The sequence below is a fragment of the Acomys russatus genome, chromosome 29 (genome assembly GCF_903995435.1).
Source record: "Acomys russatus chromosome 29, mAcoRus1.1, whole genome shotgun sequence".
NCBI lineage: Eukaryota > Metazoa > Chordata > Mammalia > Rodentia > Muridae > Acomys > Acomys russatus.
Genome location: NC_067165.1, coordinates 12,399,765 through 12,420,164, shown reverse-complemented (window position 1 = coordinate 12,420,164; position 20,400 = coordinate 12,399,765). Strand labels below are relative to the sequence as shown.

At 43.4% G+C, this 20,400-nt stretch overlaps 2 protein-coding genes and 1 pseudogene across 4 annotated transcripts in view; 2 read left to right on the top strand and 1 right to left on the bottom strand.

The window, feature by feature from the left end:
- Window positions 1-10,574, bottom strand: part of Gpbp1l1 (GC-rich promoter binding protein 1 like 1) — a 43,372-nt gene extending 32,798 nt beyond the window's left edge. Inside the window, exon 1 of one of the 3 annotated variants that reach the window (XM_051171932.1) lies at window positions 10,503-10,574. The gene's annotated coding sequence lies outside the window, so the exon portion shown is untranslated. Of the gene's footprint in view, window positions 1-9,901; window positions 10,051-10,439; window positions 10,460-10,502 lie in introns of those variants that run through there. The other 2 variants (XM_051171933.1, XM_051171930.1) reach the window with 2 other exon arrangements.
- Window positions 195-1,251, top strand: LOC127211850 (aldo-keto reductase family 1 member B1-like; annotated as a pseudogene).
- A 3,440-nt stretch (window positions 10,575-14,014) lies between the features above and the next one.
- Window positions 14,015-14,945, top strand: Tmem69 (transmembrane protein 69). The gene has a single exon (XM_051171940.1). The coding sequence runs from the start codon at window positions 14,099-14,101 to the stop codon at window positions 14,810-14,812; it is 714 nt and encodes a 237-aa protein (XP_051027897.1). The 5' UTR covers window positions 14,015-14,098; the 3' UTR covers window positions 14,813-14,945.
- The last annotated feature ends 5,455 nt before the right edge of the window (window positions 14,946-20,400 follow it).

Below are 20,400 nucleotides of genomic sequence, written 5' to 3'. Positions count from 1 at the left end.
GTAGCAATGCAACCAACTGTCAAAGGAATGAATTCTCAATTGTCTTTACTTTTTGTACCTCAATGGCACAGCCTGGGAATGCATATTCACGTACACAGCCTCTTCAGCATTCTCCCAGTAAGATTCATGAAAAGCCCATATAAAAGGGGCTAAAATGGACAGTTGCCGGTCAGCATGTGTAATGTGCAGTGCTCATGGCTAGCCACCTGGAACTCAACAATGGTGCCAAGATGACCACGCTGGGCCTGGGCACCTGGAAGTCCACTCCTGGCCAGGTGACTGTGCCGTGAAGGCTGCCTTTGACACTGGGCACTGTGCCCAAGTATACCAGAACGAGGAGGAGGTGGGAGTGGCCCTCCAGGAGACGCTCAAGGAGCAGGTGGGGAAGCGCCAGGAGCTCTTAATCATCAGCAAGCTGCGGCGCACATTCCCCAACAAAAGCACAGTAAAAGCAGCCTGCCAGAAGGCACTCAGTGACCTGCAGTGGCACTACCTTATTCACTGGCCAACGGGCTGCAAGCTCAGGTCTGACTGTTTCCCACTCAGGGAACGTGATTCCTAGTGACACAGATTTTGTGGACACTTGGATGGCCATGGAACAACTAGTGAAGGTTTGGTAAAAGCAATTGGTATCTCCAACTTCAACCCTCTTCAGATTGAGAGAATCCTAAGCAAACATGGCTTAAAATATAAGTCTTTGGTTAACCAGATTGAGTGCCACCCATACCTAACTCAAGAGAAGCTGATTCAGTCAGCACTGTCATTCATTCCAAAGGCATCGTGGTGACTGTGTCCAGTCCCCTTGGTTCTCCTGACAGGCCCTGGGCCAAGCCTGAAGATCCTTCTCTCTGGGAGGATCCCAGGATCAAGGCAATTCCAGCCAAGCTCTATAAAAGTATAGCCCAGGTGCTGACCTGATTCCCTATACAAGGGGTATACGAAGTGGTGGTGATCCCCAAGTCTGTGACACCAGCATGCATTGCTGAGAACTTTAAGGACTTTGATTTTGAGCTGAGCAGCAAGGATGTGACCATTCTACTCAGCCACAACAAGAACTGGAGGATGTGTGCCTTGATTGAGCTTCCATGCAGAAGTCTGAAGCTTTGGATCCCTGTTCTTCCCCAGTGACTTACACTTGTTCTTCCTGCCTCATCTGTCCTTGCTAGCTAGTGTCCTGTGTCTTCTGCACTGGGTGGCACCTTGCAGAGTTTGTTAGTTTGGTGTAGGCTCTGGAGAGCAGTGTTGGTAGCTGAGGTGTCTCTTTCTTCCCCACCTTGCAGCCAAAGAGAACAAGACTTACAGCCCAAGTAGTACCACTTACAGCCAAGTAGTTTTGAGTGTTTAGATCTGTCATCCTTTGTGTCACACTTTTCTTTGCCTCAAATAAAAACTCCTTTTGTGGGGGAAAAAAAGGGGAGGGCGCTAAAATGGCAGAGACAAAACAAATACTATGGGCTGGTGAACCAGCTCCGAGGTTAGAGTCTGACACCAAGCCTAATTTAACTGAGTGTGATCCCATAAAGTGAAAAAAGAAAACAGACTCCCAACCTACACACACACACACACACACACACACACACACACACACACACACACACAGTAAAAAAGAATTAAAAGAGAGAGAGAGAAAAAAAAAAAAAAAAGCAGTAAGAGATCAACTTAAATAACAATTACTCGGGGCTGGAGAGATGGCTCAGAGGTTAAGGGCACTGCTTGCTCCTCCAGAGGTCCTGAGTTCAATTCCCAGCAACCACATGGCGACTCACAACCATCTATAATGTGATCTGATACCCTCTACTGGTGTGCAGGTGTACATGCAGGCATAGCACTGTATACATAATAATAAATAAATTTTTTAAAAAATCAATTAGTCTGGACTGGAGAGATGGCTCAGAGGTTAAGAGTACTGGTCCTTCTGGTCCTTCTAGGGGTCCTGCGTTCAACCCCCAGCAACCACATGGTGGCTCACAACCATCTGTAATGAGATCTGGTGCCCTCTTCTGGTGTGCAGGTCACATGTAGGCAGAGCACTGTATTTAAATAAATAAATATTAAAAAAAAGAAAAAACCAATTAGTCAACACAAGAATCCTGCTAATGATATCACTGTACCTTCTGCATCTCTGCTCTGAAAAAAAAAATCCTGAAATTTATAATAATATTTGTAACTTTCCTCAGGTAGTTAATCTTTCTAATATTTTGTTATATTCAAAGGACACAAACACAATACAATCAACCTAGTATGAAACATTATCAAATAAGAATGGCATATTAGCCAGGACCAGTGGCGCATGCCTTTAGTCCCAGCACTCAGGAGGCAGAGGCAGGTGGATCTCTGTGAGTTTGAGGCCAGCCTGGTCTACAAAGCAAGTCCAGGATAGCCAAGGCTACAGAGAGAAACCCTGTCTCGAAAAACAAAACAAACAAAAAAAACCAGATTCAGCTAATTAAGGGGGGCTATATTTATGCAGGATCGTGATACATGTGTTTTTGCTGGTGGAAGTTACTTTTCTTTAAATTATTTTATTTTACGTGCATGAGTCTTTGTCTTTATGCGCTTCATGCACTCAAACCACGGTGGCTCATGCCTAGAGTTCTAGCACTAAAGCAGCGGATACAAGAGGATTATCAAGGACCACTATGTCCCAGCACTCAGGAGGCGGAGGCAAGTGGATCTATCTGAGTTCGATGCTGGCCAGGTCTACACAGCGAGTCCAGGACAGCCAAGGCTACACAGAGAAACCTTGTCTCAAAAAACAAAACAAAAATGAGCCACCATGTATCTGGGTGGTGGTGGTGCACACCTTTAATCCCAGCACTCAAGAGGCAGAGGCAGAGAGATCTGTGAGTTCGAGGCCAGCCTGGTCTACAAAGTGAGTCCAGGACAGCCAGGGCTACACAGAGAAACCCTGTCTTGAACACACACACGCGCGCGCGCACCAAGAGCCACCATGTGACGTTAGGAAATCAAATTTGAGTCTTGTGCTCTTCACTCCTAAGCCCCAGCTCTGTTTGCTTTTTTTAGTACAGGCTGTCCTCAAACTAACTTACTACATATGTGGAAGAGGATGATTGTGAACCTGGTCCTCCTGCGAGTTACCTGCCTGTTCTGTTTATGAAACTGTAAGATTATTCACTTTTATTTTTTACAGTGCTGAAAAATGAGCCCAGATCAAGAATTCTAATATTATGTTAAACCCCCCAAATCTAAATATTAAAATTCTCAAGATCTTAAAACAAGGGGGAAAACATGTTTTTGTTTTGACAGCTGCTCCAAAAGTCACTATGCTAAATACATTATAGACAACCAAATTATTCGATAAAAGATTACCTCCCCCCCCCACTCAAACATGTTGGCTCATGCCTGTAGTTCTGCACAAAAGCTGAGGCAAGAGGATTATCAAGAGTCCCTGGCCAGCCTAGACTACACAGTGAAACTCTGTCACAAACAAACAAACAGATCTAACTTTTATCAATAATCTCAAACTTCATCTACTTTGAAAGGGTATATTTATGTATAAGACATTTTTACCTTAAGCCGGGTATGTATAAGACATTTTTACCTCATGTGAAATTTTCTATTTATTTATTCATTCAGTATTCTACCTGCATGCCAGAAGAGGCCACCAGATTTCATGTATACATGGTTGTGAGCCACCATGTGGTTGCTGGGAAGTTGAACTCAGGATCTTTGGAAGAGCAGCCAGTGCTCGTAACCACAAGCCAACTCTCCATCCCCTCACAGACTTTTTATGAGCTAAAGGAGTGCAGTGCAGGGCCAGGAAGCTGGCTCAGTGAACAGACACCTGCTGGCAAGCCCAGCAACCTGAGCTCCATGTTTGGGGCCCACATGCTAGAAGGAAAGAACTGCTCCCAAAAGTTGTTTTCTGACCTCAACATATGTGCCAAGACATGCATATGACCAAACAAATAAATAAATATAAAAAAATTTAAGAGTCCAATGTGTCGAGGCAGGTGGATCTTTGTGAGACCAGCCTGGTCTACAAGTGAGCCCAGGACAGCTGAGGCTACACAGAGAAAAACCCTAGGGGGGGGGGGGTAAAACACAAACAAACACCATAAATAAATAAAATAAAATAAAGAGTCAGTGTCAGGCGTAGTAGCAACATGCATTTAATCCCAGCACTGGGAGGCAGAGGCAGGTGGATTTCTGTGAGTCCAGGATAACCAAGGCTACCCAGAGGAACCCTGTCTTGAAACAATTCCCCCAAATTCTATAAATGTACATCTACAGATTGCAAGAAAGTATATAAAAATTTAAACGTCTAAGTATGATCAAGAGTTTTCAAGCCAAATTCAAAATATAGCCATCTTCAGAAGGGGAAAAAGGTACAGACAATCTTAAACCTCACGTTCAATTTTTTTTTTTTTTTTTTAATCCAAGTGTTTTGGCTTTTAGTATTAATTAGTAGTCTGGCTATTCCCATAAAAGGAAGGTAAACTTAAAGAGCATTTTAGAATCAGTTTCTTTAAGAAAGACTACTGGGCTGTTGGTGTGTCATTCATTGGTAGTGTGTCATATACAAAGCCCTGGGCTTGATCCCCAGAACCAGCCCATGCTCCCTCGTCCATCTACCCCCCAAAAGGGAACTATAGCTATGCTATTAGCCTGTTTTTTCCTACTTCATCTGGCAAACTGTAAAGTTCCTTGGTTGTGAAAGAATGTTTTATGGTCTACCAGATGCTCCCAGCCACCAGTACCCTAAACTGCCACTAATATTACTACCTCCTGAGTCTGTTTTGCTGAAAAATTTGTTTGTCAAACAAATCAGTTAAGGGCCGATGATTGCTTTTTTAAAGGAAAATAAAGTAATAGTTCCCTTCCTATATCTTTTAGTGTATTTGAAATCACCTATAAAATTCAATTTACATTACATTAGGCAATGAACCTTATAATTAGTTAAAGTATACTTATGGACAAAAGTTCAGCTTCCCTTATAGAACCATCTTAATATTTTGAATGTGGCTAGTTTTGTTTGAGACAGACTTCAGATAAAACAGAAGTCACTGGGTTTGATTTAGAAGTAACTTAGGGTGTTAGATCTCCAGCTCAAACAACCACAAGCTAAATTCCAGACCACCCCAGCTACAATAACTATATTAAAAAGTAAATATCATCTGATTGTATATATACTAAGATCCTCCCACAATATAAATCCAAATGTGCCTTTTCATTTTTAAATAATCTGGGTATATGTCGTGTGTGTGTGTGCGTGTGTGTGTGTGTGTGTGTATTCTTGTGAATGCAGGTAAACAAATGCCACTTCACATTGGAGTTAAGAGGACAATTTCCAATGTCAAGGGCATTGTCTTGAGACACAGGCTCATTTACTGTTGTGTCTGCCAGGCTAATAGGTCTGTCCATGTGCTCCCAGGGATTCTACTGTCTTTGCTTTCACAGGAGCTCTGACAATACAAATCCAAGTCCTCATGCTTGTGAGGTAAGTACTTTATGCCCTGAGCATTTCCACAACTCAAATTTGCCTTTCTTTTCTTTTTTATGCACAGCACATGTGGAGGTCAAAGGACAATTTACTGGAGTTGGCTCTCTCCTAACAACTATATGGATCTCAGGGATCAAGCTCAGATCCTCTCTGGCTTGGCAGCAAATACCTTTAACCCAACAGAGCTATCTTGCCCACCCTTAATTTGCCTTTTCTATGAACTATTTTTTGTTAGGATACCTTAAAATGGCTTATGACTCTTAATGTTAACAACAGTTTAACTTTCATGGTTAAAGGCAGTCAGGACTGGGAGCAGTTCAATCTCCGTCATTGCAAAAATTAAACAAACTAGCTGAGGCCAGATGTGGCACAGGCCTTTACCTTAAGCATTAGAGACAGAAGCAGATCTCTACTGAGTTTGATACAACTATATCTACACAGCAAATTCCAGGCCAACCAAAGCTACAGGTCTGAAAACAAAACACAACAGAACAAAAACCCTCAACTAACCACACAAGCACAATCACAACAAAAACAAATACACAGCCTGGCATGGTGCATGCTTTAATCCCAGCACTTGGGAGGCAGAGGCAGGGAGATTTCTCACATAGAGAAAACCTGTCTCAAAAAAAAGTAATATATATTATATAAAATGATATGTTAATTATGTTAAATACACACTCAGCACCCCAGTTAAAGGTAGCAAGCAGTCAAGCACCATGACAGTCCACTTAGGTTTGAATACATACTCAATTGTGTAGTAGCCAAATGAGTCCTAGATTCATTTTTCTCAACTATAAAGTAAGGAATAAAACGTCTGCTTAGCAAAGGATGATGTTACACACATACAATCATAGCTACTTGAGAGGAGGCAAGGCAGGAGGTTCAGGGCCTGGCATGGCACCTTAGAGAGACCTTGTCTCAAATGACATTTGTGATTCATTAAGGTGTAAAAGCACTTAACATCCATGAGGTGCTCAGTTCAATCAATCCCCAGTACCAGGAAGGTTAAAAAAAAAAAAAAAAAAAAAAAAATCACAACATAATTAAGTTACAAAATAGAAAGTACTCTGAGGTGGTGGCACACACCTTTAATCCCAGCCCTTGGAAGACAGAGGCAGGCAGATCTCTTAATTTGAAGCCAGCCTGGTCTACGTAGTAAGTTCCAGGGCAGCCAGAATTAGTCTCAAAGGAAAAAATTAAAAGCATTTTGTACAACATTCTCTCCCTGGCATATTAATCTTAAACCATAAAATTAAGATATGCTAAACTGGTTATGGTGGTGTACGCCTGTGATCCTAGCACTCTAGGAGGCAGAGACAGGTGCATCGCTGTGAGTTCAAGGCCAGCTTGGTCTACAAAGTGAGTTCAGGACAGTCAAGGCTACATAGAGAAACCTTGTCTCAAAAAACCAAAGAAAGAAAGAAAAATACTATCTTCTGAAAGAAGATTGAGAACTGTGTTTTAATGAGGATTTTAAAATATACTATAGAGCTAGGCAGTGGTGACACATGACTTTGATCCCAGCACCCAGTAAGCTTCAGATCTCTGAGTTCAAGGCCAGCAGTCTACAAATGGAGTTACAGGACAGTCAGGACTATACAGAGAAACCCTGTCTGGAAATGCCATAAATAAATAAGTAAATTATAGGAGCTGGAGATTTGGCTCAGTGGTTAAGAGCACTTGTTCTCAACCTGTGGGTCATAGGAGTTTGCATATCAGATATGTACAATTCCTAATAGTAGCAAAATTACAGCTTTGAAGAAGCAACAAAATAATTTTATGGTTGAAGATCACAACATGAAGTGACATACATTAAGGATCGAAGCTAAGGTTGAGAACCACTGCTGTAGCGTGAGACCATGTCTAAAAAAACAGGTGTGTGCATACATAGGCACACACTACACTCTCAGATTCCTTATCACGAACAAATTAAAATTATTAAAATGGCTGAATGTACCCTCCTCTTCAACTAAGATTTTAAACAATCAAAGTGTTAAATTAGCAGTACTCTAAAAACCAAAGAAAATAAAACAAAAACAAAGGCCAGGCTTGGTGGTGCATCCTTTAATCCTAGCAATCAAGAGAGGTAGGCAATCTCAAGCTCCAGCACAGCCTGGTCTACAGTGTGTGTTCCAAGACAGCCAGGGATAACAAAAGAATTGTTAAGTTAATTAAATATAAAGGCTTTCCATTCCCTCTCCCCAATTTCAAGAATTCTGAAAGCACAGTTCCACAATCAGCTGAAAACCTGGTTAGAGCAACAAATGCAAGCCATTTTGAGAACCCTCAGAAAAAAAGTGAAAAAGTGAATTTTTTTTTTTTTTTGGTTTTTCGAGACAGGGTTTCTCTGTGTAGCCTTGGCCATCATGGACTCGCTTTGTAGACCAGGCTGGCCTCGAACTCACAGCGATCCGCCTGCCTCTGCCTCCCGAGTGCTGGGATTAAAGGCGTGCGCCACCACGCCCGGCTGAAAAAGTGAATTTAAAATACGGTCTCTCCCAAATACTATAAGTAATAATGTCAAAGCAGAAAGCAATTAACTTGTACTTTCCAGAGAGAACTTTAAATGATTTTCTTCGAAGACCAACAACAAAAACAATTCCTGGGGCTGTAGAGATGGCTCAGAGGTTAAGACCACTTGCTGCTCTTCCAGAGCACCCAGATTTGGTTCCCAGCACTCACATGGCAGCTCACAACTGTCTCTTCTAACTCCAGTTCCAGGGATTCCAATGGCATCTCTGTGGTCCCTGCACACAGGTATACACGCAGGCACAATATCCATACACATAAGAAAATAAGATTGCCACAACAGACAAAAACTTCCCTGTTTAAAAGAGTGTATGAAAATAAAAAGGATGTATGAAAACCAACTCTATGGAAGATGACAGCTTATCTTGTGAATGGATCCAAAGATCCACTTTCAACTCCCATTCTATTTTATCTTTTGAATAGACAGCAACTTCAACTCAATCATACTTTTTCCAAAACTTTTCCAAACTTGGATATTGTTTCTGTTACACCTCTTGTTTTTGTTTTGTTTTGTTTTTTTAGCAGATTGTCCTTTCTTTAAAAGAAAAAAAAAAAAAAGATACAACCACCTGGCACTTAATTTCTGAAGATTGCAAAATTGTGTTTTTATTTTGTAAATGTCTAAATTTCATGGAACTTGAGATAAAAAACTACCTTTAGAAAGCCAGCAGTGGTGGTAGAGGCCTTTAATCCCAGCACTCAGGGATGCAGAGGCAGGTGGATCGCTGTGAGTTCAAGGCCAGCCTGGTCTACAAATCGAGTCCAGGACAGCCAAGGATACATACAGAAACCCTGTCTCAAAAACAAAACACAAACAAAACAACCTTAAAAAAAAATGAGACTTCCAATTACAATTTCTGTCTACAGAATAACTCTAACTTTAGTTTTTGATGAGACTTACAGAGGAAAGGGGCATATTGCTAAACAAAAAACATAAGCCACCACTAAATACAGGCTTTCCGAGGAAAAAAAGAAGAATCAAAGTATTCAACATATTATACTAAAGTTACAAAAGCCATTGACAAAATTGACACCACCGCACAGTTTCATAACTATTCACAACTACCAAAAACAAAAACAAAAAAACCGCACCCATTCTTATGTAAACTTCCCGAGTCTCACCTTTGTTTTCACCTATCCCCTCCAAAGTCACCAATGCCAAAAACTCCGAAAAGCTCACGTCCCATTGGGAAAATCGACTGAAATGTTATATATAAGCATTTTAACAGGGTACTTCTCCCAGACTACAGCCATTTTAGATTCAGCATTTCTTTTTAATGTTATGGGTTGGGGAGATTTAGGATAGAATAAAAATGACTAGTTAAGCCACTTCAAGACCAATCAAACCTCCTCCCCAATGGGACGGGAATTTGGTAGATTAACTGGTAAAGACAATCTGAAGGAAAAGGTCTCACTATCCCAGAGAGAACCCCGACTCCGGGCGTGTAATTTCCCTTTCCCCCAGTTTTCCCACATTTGACTTACACGACTTTTTCCTCGTTAAGTTTCTCTTAAATGGAAAACAAACTCTTTCGGCTCTTTAAAAAAAAAAAAAAAAAAAAAAAAAAAGTAAACCAAGTCACTCAACCACTTTCAAGCCGGAGCCGCCGCAGGTGAGCGTTTCCGACCGAGAACCGAAGTTGTAGTCGGGAGAGCTCTGGAACCGCCGCGGCGACGCCAGTGTGCCAGGCTCCTCCCGCTGGAGGGGGGAGGGGGGAGGGGGACGTTCCAAGCCGGCGACTCCCGGATCCTCCTGCCCACCCTAGGCGGACCTTGACACCCCAACGCCTGAGCAAGACTTTCTTCCAACTACTTTTCGCAGACGGCCAGTCCAGTCACCCGCGGAGCCCGTGCCGAGGCCGCTCGGGGTCCCCGTTCCGCTCCGTGTCCAGAGCTCGCACTTACCCGGCAAGCGGCGCGCCTACGGTCAAGGACGAGTCGCGGAGTCTAAAGGACGCGTCCCCCCAGCTTCTCCGACCAGCAGAGGTGACTAGCCCACAACCATAACAAAGCTCTTCCCAAAATGGCTGCCCGGCCCACAAGGCACGGGAGGCGGGGGGTGGGGGGCGGACAGAGCGGGCGGAGGAGGAGCAACCACCAGCCGGGCCCTCCCTCTGCCGCTCCGGCCCGCCTCCCACACGCCCACGAGCCCGAGGCGCACGCGCATGCGTACGACGCCCCAGCCCGGGCGCCCGCGGCTCGCTCGGTCGGTAAACGTTGGGGCCGAGGCGGCGGCAGCGGTTAGTCCCCTGCCCCGCCCCCGGCGCCCTTCCGCGAAGCCGTTCGCCTCTCCTCGCGCCGCTCCTGAGGCAAGGACCAGCCGAGTTTCAGCACTCCCCCATTGAAGCTCCCAGCCGGTCCTCCGGCCCCCGGGAGCGCGAGAATGTGGTGGGCATCCTTGTGCCGGTTCTTGCCCGCCCATTCTTTGTTCGCCTTCTCACACCTCGCCAACCACCAGAATTTAGCAAACCAGTTAGGGAGAGCCGGTTTTCCGACCCCTGCACACCTTTCGCTCCTCCTCTCACGTGCGCGCGTCGTTGAGACTACAGCCCTCGGAGTGCCGTAGCCTCCTCCCCCCCCTCCCCAACCCCAGCACTAGAAGGCATGCGCGGCGGTGTCGGGCGCGCTACCTGCCGGGAGTTGTAGTTTCTTGGGCATTGGAGGCATCAGGAAGCCGCCCGGGTTGCAGGGTGGATTTCAGGTTCAAAGATTTCCAAGCAGTCCATTGGGTATTGCATGACAGGAAGGGGCGGTACAACCGCCCCAGGGAAGTGAGGAAAAGTGAAAGCTTGGCGGCGGCGAGCCGCGTGTTCAGAAGCGAACGCTTCTTCGAGTTTTACTACCTAACGAGGAGGAACTGGCTAGAGATGGCCCCTCCATAAATGAGCTCTCCTGTTAGTCTTCGGCTTCTTGCTGGAAGACACTGAAGTTGCTCGGTGCCTGTTCTTTTGGCAAGCGCACGGCGGACGAAGGGTGGGGTGGGAGTAGGAAAACTTAAACACTAACTCACAGAATGGTGTGATTCCCTGCATGACCTCCAAGCCCAAGGTCCTTAACGCCACACCTTGATTCACAGAACTGTAAAGTTTGCTCCTGGGGCTCTGTATTTTCTCAATGTAATTTCTAGGTAATAGAATGGAAATTAAAAACAGAATTCTCCCTCCATTCTCGCCCAGTAGTAGTAATAAAGGATTCAAGTGGGAGAAAGATGTGTCCAGGCGACTCAGTCCTGTTGTTTTGCGAAGTTACGAATTCCAGGCCAGCAGTATAGAGTGAGATCTTGTCTTTAAAAAAAAAAAAAAAGTTCCGTAGACTAATGCGGCCAAATAACATTGGTCTAGCTACGACTCCTAGCTTATTACACTACCATTACTAGGATTGTCTCAGAAATTGTACTCTACCTTCCTGAACTATTAGATATATTCTGCTGGTTAGAAATCCTGGAATAGAGACTAGTAAGGTACCTTAAAGCCGACTTCAATTAGAATTGATATTTTAGACTAACCCCTCGGGGCTGCAGAGGTGGTTCTGTGGTTAAAGGCGCTTACTGCTCTTACAGAGAATGCCAGCGCCTATACTGAGGGGGATCCAGGCCTCTGACCTCAGTGGGCACGTGCATTCAACTGTATGAAGACACATAAAAATAATATAAACATAACTGAGGGGCGGAAGTGCCCAAAAACAGAAAGAGGAGAGTCGGAACTTGCTACTGTAAGTTCCCACCCGGACTCATTTTTCGGTTCTCAGGAAGTGGGGGATTGCGTGGTTCCGGTTGCCGGAAGTGCTGTTTCTGTGTTTCTGGTTGAATTTGTCGTTCAACTTTTCCGCGGCGTGATGTGGTAAGTATGTATCGGGGCTGTTAAGGGTACATTTTGGGAAGGAAGTGGTGGGGATCCCTAAGGGCTGGTAAGTAGGAGGCGTATCGTCAGCTCCGGCGTCTCAAGGACCCTTGCGCCTAAATTCCGCTGCTATCTAAAATGTCGGCTTCAGGTTTCCCAGTGTGTGGTTGTTGAGTTGGTGAAATGAAAATATTTGAGCTTTTCCACATAGATTGGGCGGATTGACCGTGGGCTTTCGGCGCCTTGTTTCCGCATCACCTTCAGTCTCAGAGCTTCCGCGGATCACTTTCGTTTAAATACTCCCAAATACGAAACATGTGCTACAAGTCACACAGAGTTGCAAAAGATGGAGAATTCTTATATGGAGAACACAGCGTTACGTTGCCTGGTCCACAGAAAAAAGGCTCTATCTGTGGCTGCTGTCATCAAGTGTAAAAATTACTAAGCCCCGAAGTAGACAATAACTAAAGAGGAGAGATACTGGGAACCAAAAGTATGACCATCACATTGATTGATTGATTGGAAAACTAGCGCCTAAAGATGTGCGGTAGAAGCCGGGCGCACGCCTTTCATCCCAGCACCTGGGAGGCAGAGGCAGGAAGATGGCTGTAAGTCTGAGGCCAGCCTGGTGTACGAATTGAGTCCAGTGCAACCAAGGATACACAGAGAAACCCTGTCTCGAAAAACTTAAAAAAAAAAAAAAAAGGATGAGAGATGTTTGCTAAATACAGATGTTTCTGCACATTGCTCTTTTGTTAAACCAAACAGCCAAAACTAAAATTGTTGGGGGCTGGAGAGATGGCTCAGAGGTTAAGAGCACTGCCTGCTCTTCCAGAGGTCCTGAGTTCAATTCCCAGCAACCACACGGTGGCTCACAACCATCTATAATGATATCTGGTGCCCTCTTCTGGTGTGCAGTTATACATGCAGATACAACATTGTATACATAATAAATAAATAAATATTTAAAAAAAAAAAAAAAAAAAAAAAAAAAAACTAAAATTGTTCTTTTTGGGGAAAAAAAAATCTTATTTCCTTAACGTGTTACTCTTTGAGAGGGGGATTATTTTCAAAATAAATCATGTTTCATGGAAGAGGTTCTCATGAGTCTGTTACTTTTGTTAAATGGATATATAGAATGAGGACAATTAAGTGATCTCTTCTTTTCTGTATAGCGCCTTTGCTTCAAATTCAGCCATCTCATTTAGCTCTTAAAATATACGAATCAGAGTTGCATCTCCGTGAACAAAGCTGGGTGGAGACTAGTATGCTTCGCTTCATCCGGAAATCTTCTGGAGCAGCCTCCAAGGTTAGTTGAATCCTATTTGTCAGTAACTCTCTGCCTACAGCAGTTTCATACATACACGTACAAGTCATGTATTCAAGTGAAGGAGGACAATGGGTAAATTATAAATAAGTAGACCCAGGACAGCCAAGACTACACAGAGAAACCCTGTCCCAAAAAAACCAAATAAATACAAAAGTAGAATGTTTACTATGTCAAGTAGTAACTGCTGTGGAGCACTGTACATGACGGAAAGAGAATAGGGAATATGAAGACGAGAGAGGCCCAGGAGAGAGAGCTCAGCCTTGTTGAAAGTGCATGCCTTGCTGAGGCCTTGGTTTGATCCTAGCACCCATGTTTGGTGGCTCACAACCATTTACTCCAGCTTCAGAGGACTTGAAGCACCCTGAGAGCGCCCACACACAAGCCCTGCCGTTAAGTAATAGACGGGACTGTACAACATAAACAGAAGGGTCAGAAATGAAGGAGTGGCCATGTAGGTAGCCGAAGGAAAACCATTCTAACCGGGTACAAAAGGAGTAAAGGCCAACATGGGACCGTTCCCAGCCCCAGCATGTTTTAAGGGCTCACCATGACTCTTAAATAGCCATATTCCTTTTTAATTTCAAAATAAGTTTTTTAGGTTTATTTCTTATTTGTGGGGGTGTTTTGTCTGCATACGTGTGTGTGTGTGCCATCTGCATGCAGTGTGTGTGGGGTCTAGAAGAAAGTGTAAGCTCTTTGTGGAACTGGAAATAAAGCTAGTTATAAGCCAGTGTGTGTGGGGGTAGGAGGGTGGGGGACGAATGGCGGGGATCAAACCTGCATCCTCTGAAAGAACAGTCAGTGGCCTTGATCACTCCGTCGTCTCTTCAACTCCAAAATATTTTATGTATATGGGGTTTTGCCTGCACATATGTCAGTGCACCATATGTTCTTATTTTTAAACTTTGTCTCCTGGTTCTATGTCCCTTACAGATGCTGCAGTACCCTTTTCCAGTGAGACTCAAAGCCAGCAGGATAGATACACTTTCTCCCAAGACATCGCTTCCGCAGAACCTTTTCCCTTTGTCTCCAAGGACTTGGCTGTCCACGTCATTTCAAGTGTGTACGAGGAAGATACAGTGCTATCACACGTCACCGTGCAACTTTAAAAAGAAGCAGAAGGAGACAGCCCTTCCCTCCCGGAAACCAAACGCCATCACTTACCTACCTGACAGCCCAAAGCCAGCCTTATATGTCACTCTGGGGGCGTTGATGCCCTTTGTTGCTCCACCACTCATCATGGTAACTACAAAGTCTTATATCCCTATACTAGCTTATGCTCAGATGGCGTACGGAGCCAGTTTCCTAGCTTTCCTGGGAGGGGTCAGATGGGGCTTTGCTCTGCCAGAAAGTAGTCCAGCCAAACCAGACTACATGAATTTAGCTACTAGTATGAGTCCTGTTCTGTTTTCATGGATAGCCATCTTATTTTCTGAAAGACTCAACGAAGCCATAGTCACAGTGATACTAGGCTTAGGGATAGCTTTACACAATGAACTCTTCCTCTTGCCACAATACCCTAACTGGCTCAGAGCCTTAAGGATCATAAGTACTTTAGTAGCTTTTGCCTCATTTGTAGTCACTTTAATATTGACAAATATTTATCCAGAAAAGGGGCCCAAGAGACTTAGTCAAGTAGAAATATAAAACTACTTGGTATTATTTACATATTGGCTATAAATCTTGTAAACTTGCTTTTGTTTTAAAGATAAAAAGATTTTTGTTATGTTGTGGGAAAGACGTGCACAGAGTGCAGTGTCTGTGGAGGGGAGAAGAGGGTGTGGAGGCCCCGGAGCTAGAGCTGCAGGTGGTTCTGAGCTGCCGGGGTCTGGGCCGGGAACTAAACTCGGCTCTGTACCAACGCATGGTCTGGACCACTGAGTCCTCTGTCTCTAGCCTGTTAAGTTGCATTTTAGTATCACATTTTTTGTTTGTTTGGTTTTGTTTTTGTTTTTTGAGACAGGGTCTCTCTAAGTAGCCTTAGCTATCCTGGGCTCGCTTTGTAGACCTGGCTGGCTTTGAACTCACTGCGATCCATCTGCCTATACCTCCTGAGTATGGGGATTAAAGGCGTGCACCACCACGCCCGGCCCTAATATCACACTTTTGTTCCTCTTGTTTGGCTCTTTTTTTTTACTTCCACTGGAAGGAATTTAATCTTCATAACTAGATTTTTTTTTTTCATTTCTAAAAATTGTTTTTTTAGCCAGATGGTGGTGGTACATTACTTTTATCCCAACACTTAGGGGGCAGACGCACATGGATCTCTGAGTTTAAAGTCAGCTTGGGCTACAGATGGAGTTCCAGAACAGCAGGGCTACACAGAGAAATCCTTTCTTGAAAACCCAAAAACCAAAACAAAAGAAAGAAAAGAAAAAGTTACAGACATCTACCTCTCTCTGGCTCCTGAGTGCTGGAATTGTAAAAATTATTTCTTAGTAAATCATCTTGAAAAATACTCTAAGCTGGTTGTGGTGGTATGTGCCTGTAATCCCAGCACTCCAGGAGGCAGAAGCAGGAGGATCTCTGTAAGTTTGAGGTCAGCCTGGTCTACAAAGCAAGTCTAGGACAGCCAAGGCTACACAGAGAAACCCTGTCTCAAAAAATAAAAATAAAAAAATAAAATAAATCTTAAGTCCTTATTGTTTCATATAAGGTTATTTTACATCATCTTTTTGTGAATTGTATAGTTATGTACTTAAACATTTTAGTGTTTAGCCAGGCGTGGTGGCGCACGCCTTTAATCCCAGCACTCAGGGATGCAGAGGCAGGTGGATCACTATGAGTTCGAAGCCAGCCTGGTCTTCAAATTGAGTCCAGGACAGCCAAGGCTACACAGGGAAACCCTTTCTCAAAAAACCAAAACATACAAATATACAACAACAACAAAACACAATTTAGTGTTTTGATTATATTGAGAATAGTAAAAGACAAGATAAAAAAATCCTCCTAGAGTCTAGCATCATGAAGTCACAGTACATGAAAAGAATCCTATTATTTCACTAGGAAGTACCCAACACCTTGAAAATAAAGTTATTTCTGTCAAGTTTTTATAACTTTGGTGTTTCTGACCACACTTAGGCTACAGAAGCTTTTAAAATAACAGCAAAAGGGCTAGAGGAGTAGCTAGTGTTCAGGAGCACTCCCTTGTTACAGAACAGCTTAGTGTTCAGGAGCACTCCCTTGTTACAGAACCTGTGTTCAATTGCCAGTACCTACCCTGAACTAACAAGTATGACTACAGTTTCAGGGGTTTGAATGTAGCCTCCTTAGGCGTAAGGCACATATGTGGTATACATACATGAAGGCAAAACACCCATAAACATCAAAATAAAATTTTTTAAATGTTAAAACATGGCCAGGTCTGGTGGATTACATAGATCAGCCTGATCTACTTAGCAAGTCCAGAACTGCCAGTACTACTCTCTCAAATAAATAAAACAATGGTAGAGCATTGCTTTGGGTTATTTCCCCTCTTCCTATAGCACTAGGAATTGAACCTAGTGCCTTATACACTCTGTACCAGCACTGCTACTGAGCAAGACATCCCTGGCCTAACACTTGGAGTCTAGGTTGAAAGCTTAGTCTGGGGTCTGGGAATATAGCTTGGTGGGAAGAATACTCGCTTATCAGCTGAGTGCAGTGGCACAGGCCTGTAATCCCAGCACTCAGGGAGGCAGAGGCAGGTGGATCTCTAGGTCAAGGCCACACAGAGAAACCTGTCTCAAAAACAAAAACTTGCTTATCATGCACAAAGCCCTCAGTTTGGTCCCTAGTACCCCCACTGGAAATGGTAACACAAATGTTGAATCCTAGCCCTTGGGAGGTCAAGTCAGGAAGATCAGAGGAAATTATGTCGCTTTGAATGTTTTAATAGGGGCTGGAGAGATAATTCAAAGGCAAAGAGCACTGACTGCTTTTCCAGAGGTCCTGAGTTCAATTCCCAGCACCCACATGGTGGCTCACAACCATCTGTAATGTGATCTGATGCCTTCTGTCATGTAGGTGTACCTGCAGGCAGAGCACTGTATACATAATAAATAAATCTTTTTTTTTTTTTAATGTTAGAGTTTTTAATTAAATGAGCATGGGGAGAGAAGAAAAGGGGGGAGGGGTACTCCGGGGAAGGGGGAGCAGAGACCGATAAATAAATCTTAAATGGGAAAAAAAGGAATTTTATCTCTGATGATTTTAAGTAGTCAAGTTTACAACTGTTACATAAATTATATATGCAATCACAGACATATATTCTATTAATTTCCTCTATGAAGATATCTATCATTATAGTGACTGCTTTTGAGAGATGCTTTTAATGTTATGCTGGAATCCATTACATCTGTTGATTTAAAAACTAATAAAAATGTAACAGGTGTAACAGTAACAGAACTTTGATGTTCTCTGGGATTTGCTTGGTTTTTGGGACAGGGTTTCTCTGTGTAACAGCTCTGGCTGTCCTGGAACTCGCTCTGTAGCCCAGGCTGGCCTCGAACTCACAGAGATCCTCCTGCCCCTGCCTCTCGAGTGCTGGGACTAAAAGCATGTGCTACTACCGCCCAGTTGTTCTCTAGAATTTTTAATGGAACATGTAGTATGTCTCTATATTTTATTCAGGTGACTGTGGAGCTAAGAAAAGACATTGTTGCTACTGATACTATTATTGGTCATATATAGATATAGATGTACATACATACATACATACATACATACATACATACATACACACACATTTGAATCTTTGTTTTGGTTTGGTTTTTTCGAGACAGGGTCTCTCTGGGTAGCCTTGGTTGTCCTGGACTTGCTTTGGAGACCAGGCTGGCCTTGAACTCACAATGATCCACCTGCCCCTGCCTCCCGAGTGCTGAGATTAAAGGTGTGTGCCACCACTGCCCGGCACATTTGAACTTTTGAAGAATCAAGTTCTGCATCAACTTTGGGAAAGAGCATTTACATGGTAAGTTGGCATAGAACATAAATAAATAGTAATATTGGTGCATATGTATTAATTTTTCCCCACTTGCTCAAGGTTAACACACTGTATTAAGGTCTATCCTATGTGGGTTTGTTGGAAAGCCCTGCTGCTACGGTCATAGTCTGCCATTACCAGAAAGCCCTGAGCTCAGTGCTAAATGGGGCCTCCCTTTGCCAAAGAGGCTTCCTCTTCCCTGCCTGGAAAGCCCGAGCCCCTACACCCTCTACCTGAAGAATATCTCGTAGTCCTTAGGGAAATCACAGGTCTAACTCCCTTTCTCCTGATGAGAACCTGTTCAATGCCTGTAATCCCAGCACACGGGAGGCAGGGGCAGGTGGATCTCCGTGAGTTCGAGGCCAGCCTGGTCTACAGTGCAAGTTCCAGGACAGCCAAGGCTACACAGAGAAGCCGTGTGTGTGTTTGTGTGTGTGTGTGTGTGTGTGTGTGTGTGCGCGCGCGCGCGCACCTGGAATTCCTGTACTCTCTCTCCATGTTATTGAGGCATCTCAGAACCTTAGCCCTTCAGCCAATGACATTTGACCACCCTGGATATCCCACCCCCTCACCAATGTCTATATAACCCTGTTCACTCCGAATAAAGTTGATCTGCCTCCCTAGAGCTGATCGCAGAAGGTCATTTCTGTTTGTACTCATGGGCCACTGAACCTTCAGTTCATAGCTTCTGTTCCTTTGTTCCTACAGAGCAGTGGCCAATGACCCCATTTTGGGAACGGGTGATCCAAAGAAGGTCCCATTATAATTGGTACCCATGTTACAACAGGTATCTGCCACCACATATAAAATGGACAGAGTATTTAAAAGCATACTGAAACTGCCAAACATTTTGGAGAAAAATCACTTTAAGTTCTCTGATTATATAAGCAAATGTGTACATTTCTAAAGTTAAAAACAAAACCACTGTAATCCTATTATGGTTTGGTAATTCAAAGAAAAGAATTCAAATTCAAAGAAAAGAAAATAGAACTTTATTAGTACATTCTTTCAAAAACAATGTTATCACTTGAGAAATAATACAGAGATAGTTAACTTTTCAGGGGGCTTCTGAATTAATCATACCTTTCCAAATACTGAATGTCTTGACATTAGATTTCTCCTAACTATAACATTTAGATTTTCAGGATATTGTATAGAAGGATACGCAGCTTTCTGTCTGCTGTATGACTAATGTTTCATGCTGATCAAAGATTTTCTACCTAATTAAGGTGTTGCTGCTTCTAACAATACACTGAAAGACCTTAGTTTTAAAAAGAGAGAAATCAGCCAGGCGGTGGTGGCGCATACCTTTAATCCCAGCACTCGGGAGGCAGAGGGAGGTGGATCGATGTGAGTTCGAGGCCTGCCTGGTCTAGAAAGAAAGTCCAGGACAGCCAAGGTTACACAGAGAAACCCTGTCTCGAAAAACCAGAGAGAGAGGGGAAGGGAGAGAGGGAGAGATGGAGAGAGAGAGAGAGAGATCATAACCTTGAGGCAGCCAGTTAAACCTAAAATATGCAAAAAAGTCACATGTACAAGTTAAATCCTTGATAAACAACTGAAATGCTTGGGACTAGAAGTGTTTGGATTCAGAGTACACCAAAATTTAGAATAGTTACGGAGCATTCATCAGCTGAGCAACCCTAGTCCTAAAATCAGAAACCCAAAATTATCCAAAATGTCAGACTTTTTATTTTTTTATTGGATGTCAGCATTCAAACACTTTGTGATTTCAGATAAGGATCAAAACTATACCCACAGGGCCAAGTATGGTGGCTCATGCCTGTTATTCCAGCACTTGGAAGGCTCAAGTGGGAAGACTGATGAGAGGTCAAGGATAACCTGCTATATATTGAGACTGTCTCAAAAACAAAAACAAAAACAATCAAAACCACAACAACAACAACAAAGCAAAAGTTGTAACTTCAATTCAGCCTTTTCCAAGGCAGGCAGTAGCGTTATACTAAGCTATTACATAGGCTTACCCAAGTCCAGGTAAACTAAACAAAGCTTGATAATCTAACAAAAGTTGTTCTTCCTAAAGCTAAACAGATAATTCTGGTGACTATGTAGAAAATGAAGTAGGCTCCCATTACATACTATTTCTTTTCTTTCTTTCTTTTTTTTTGTTTTTTTGTTTTGTTTTTTTGTTTTTTTGAGACAAGGTTTCTCTGTGTAGCCTTGGCTGTCCTCGACTCACTTTGTAGACCAGGCTGCCCTCGAACTCACAGCGATCCACCTGCCTCTGCCTCCCGAGTGCTGGGATTACATA

Excerpts from the sequence above, each read along its gene's own strand:
- Tmem69 (XM_051171940.1), top strand. The coding sequence starts at position 14,099 with ATGCTGCAGTACCCTTTTCCAGTGAGACTCAAAGCCAGCAGGATAGAT.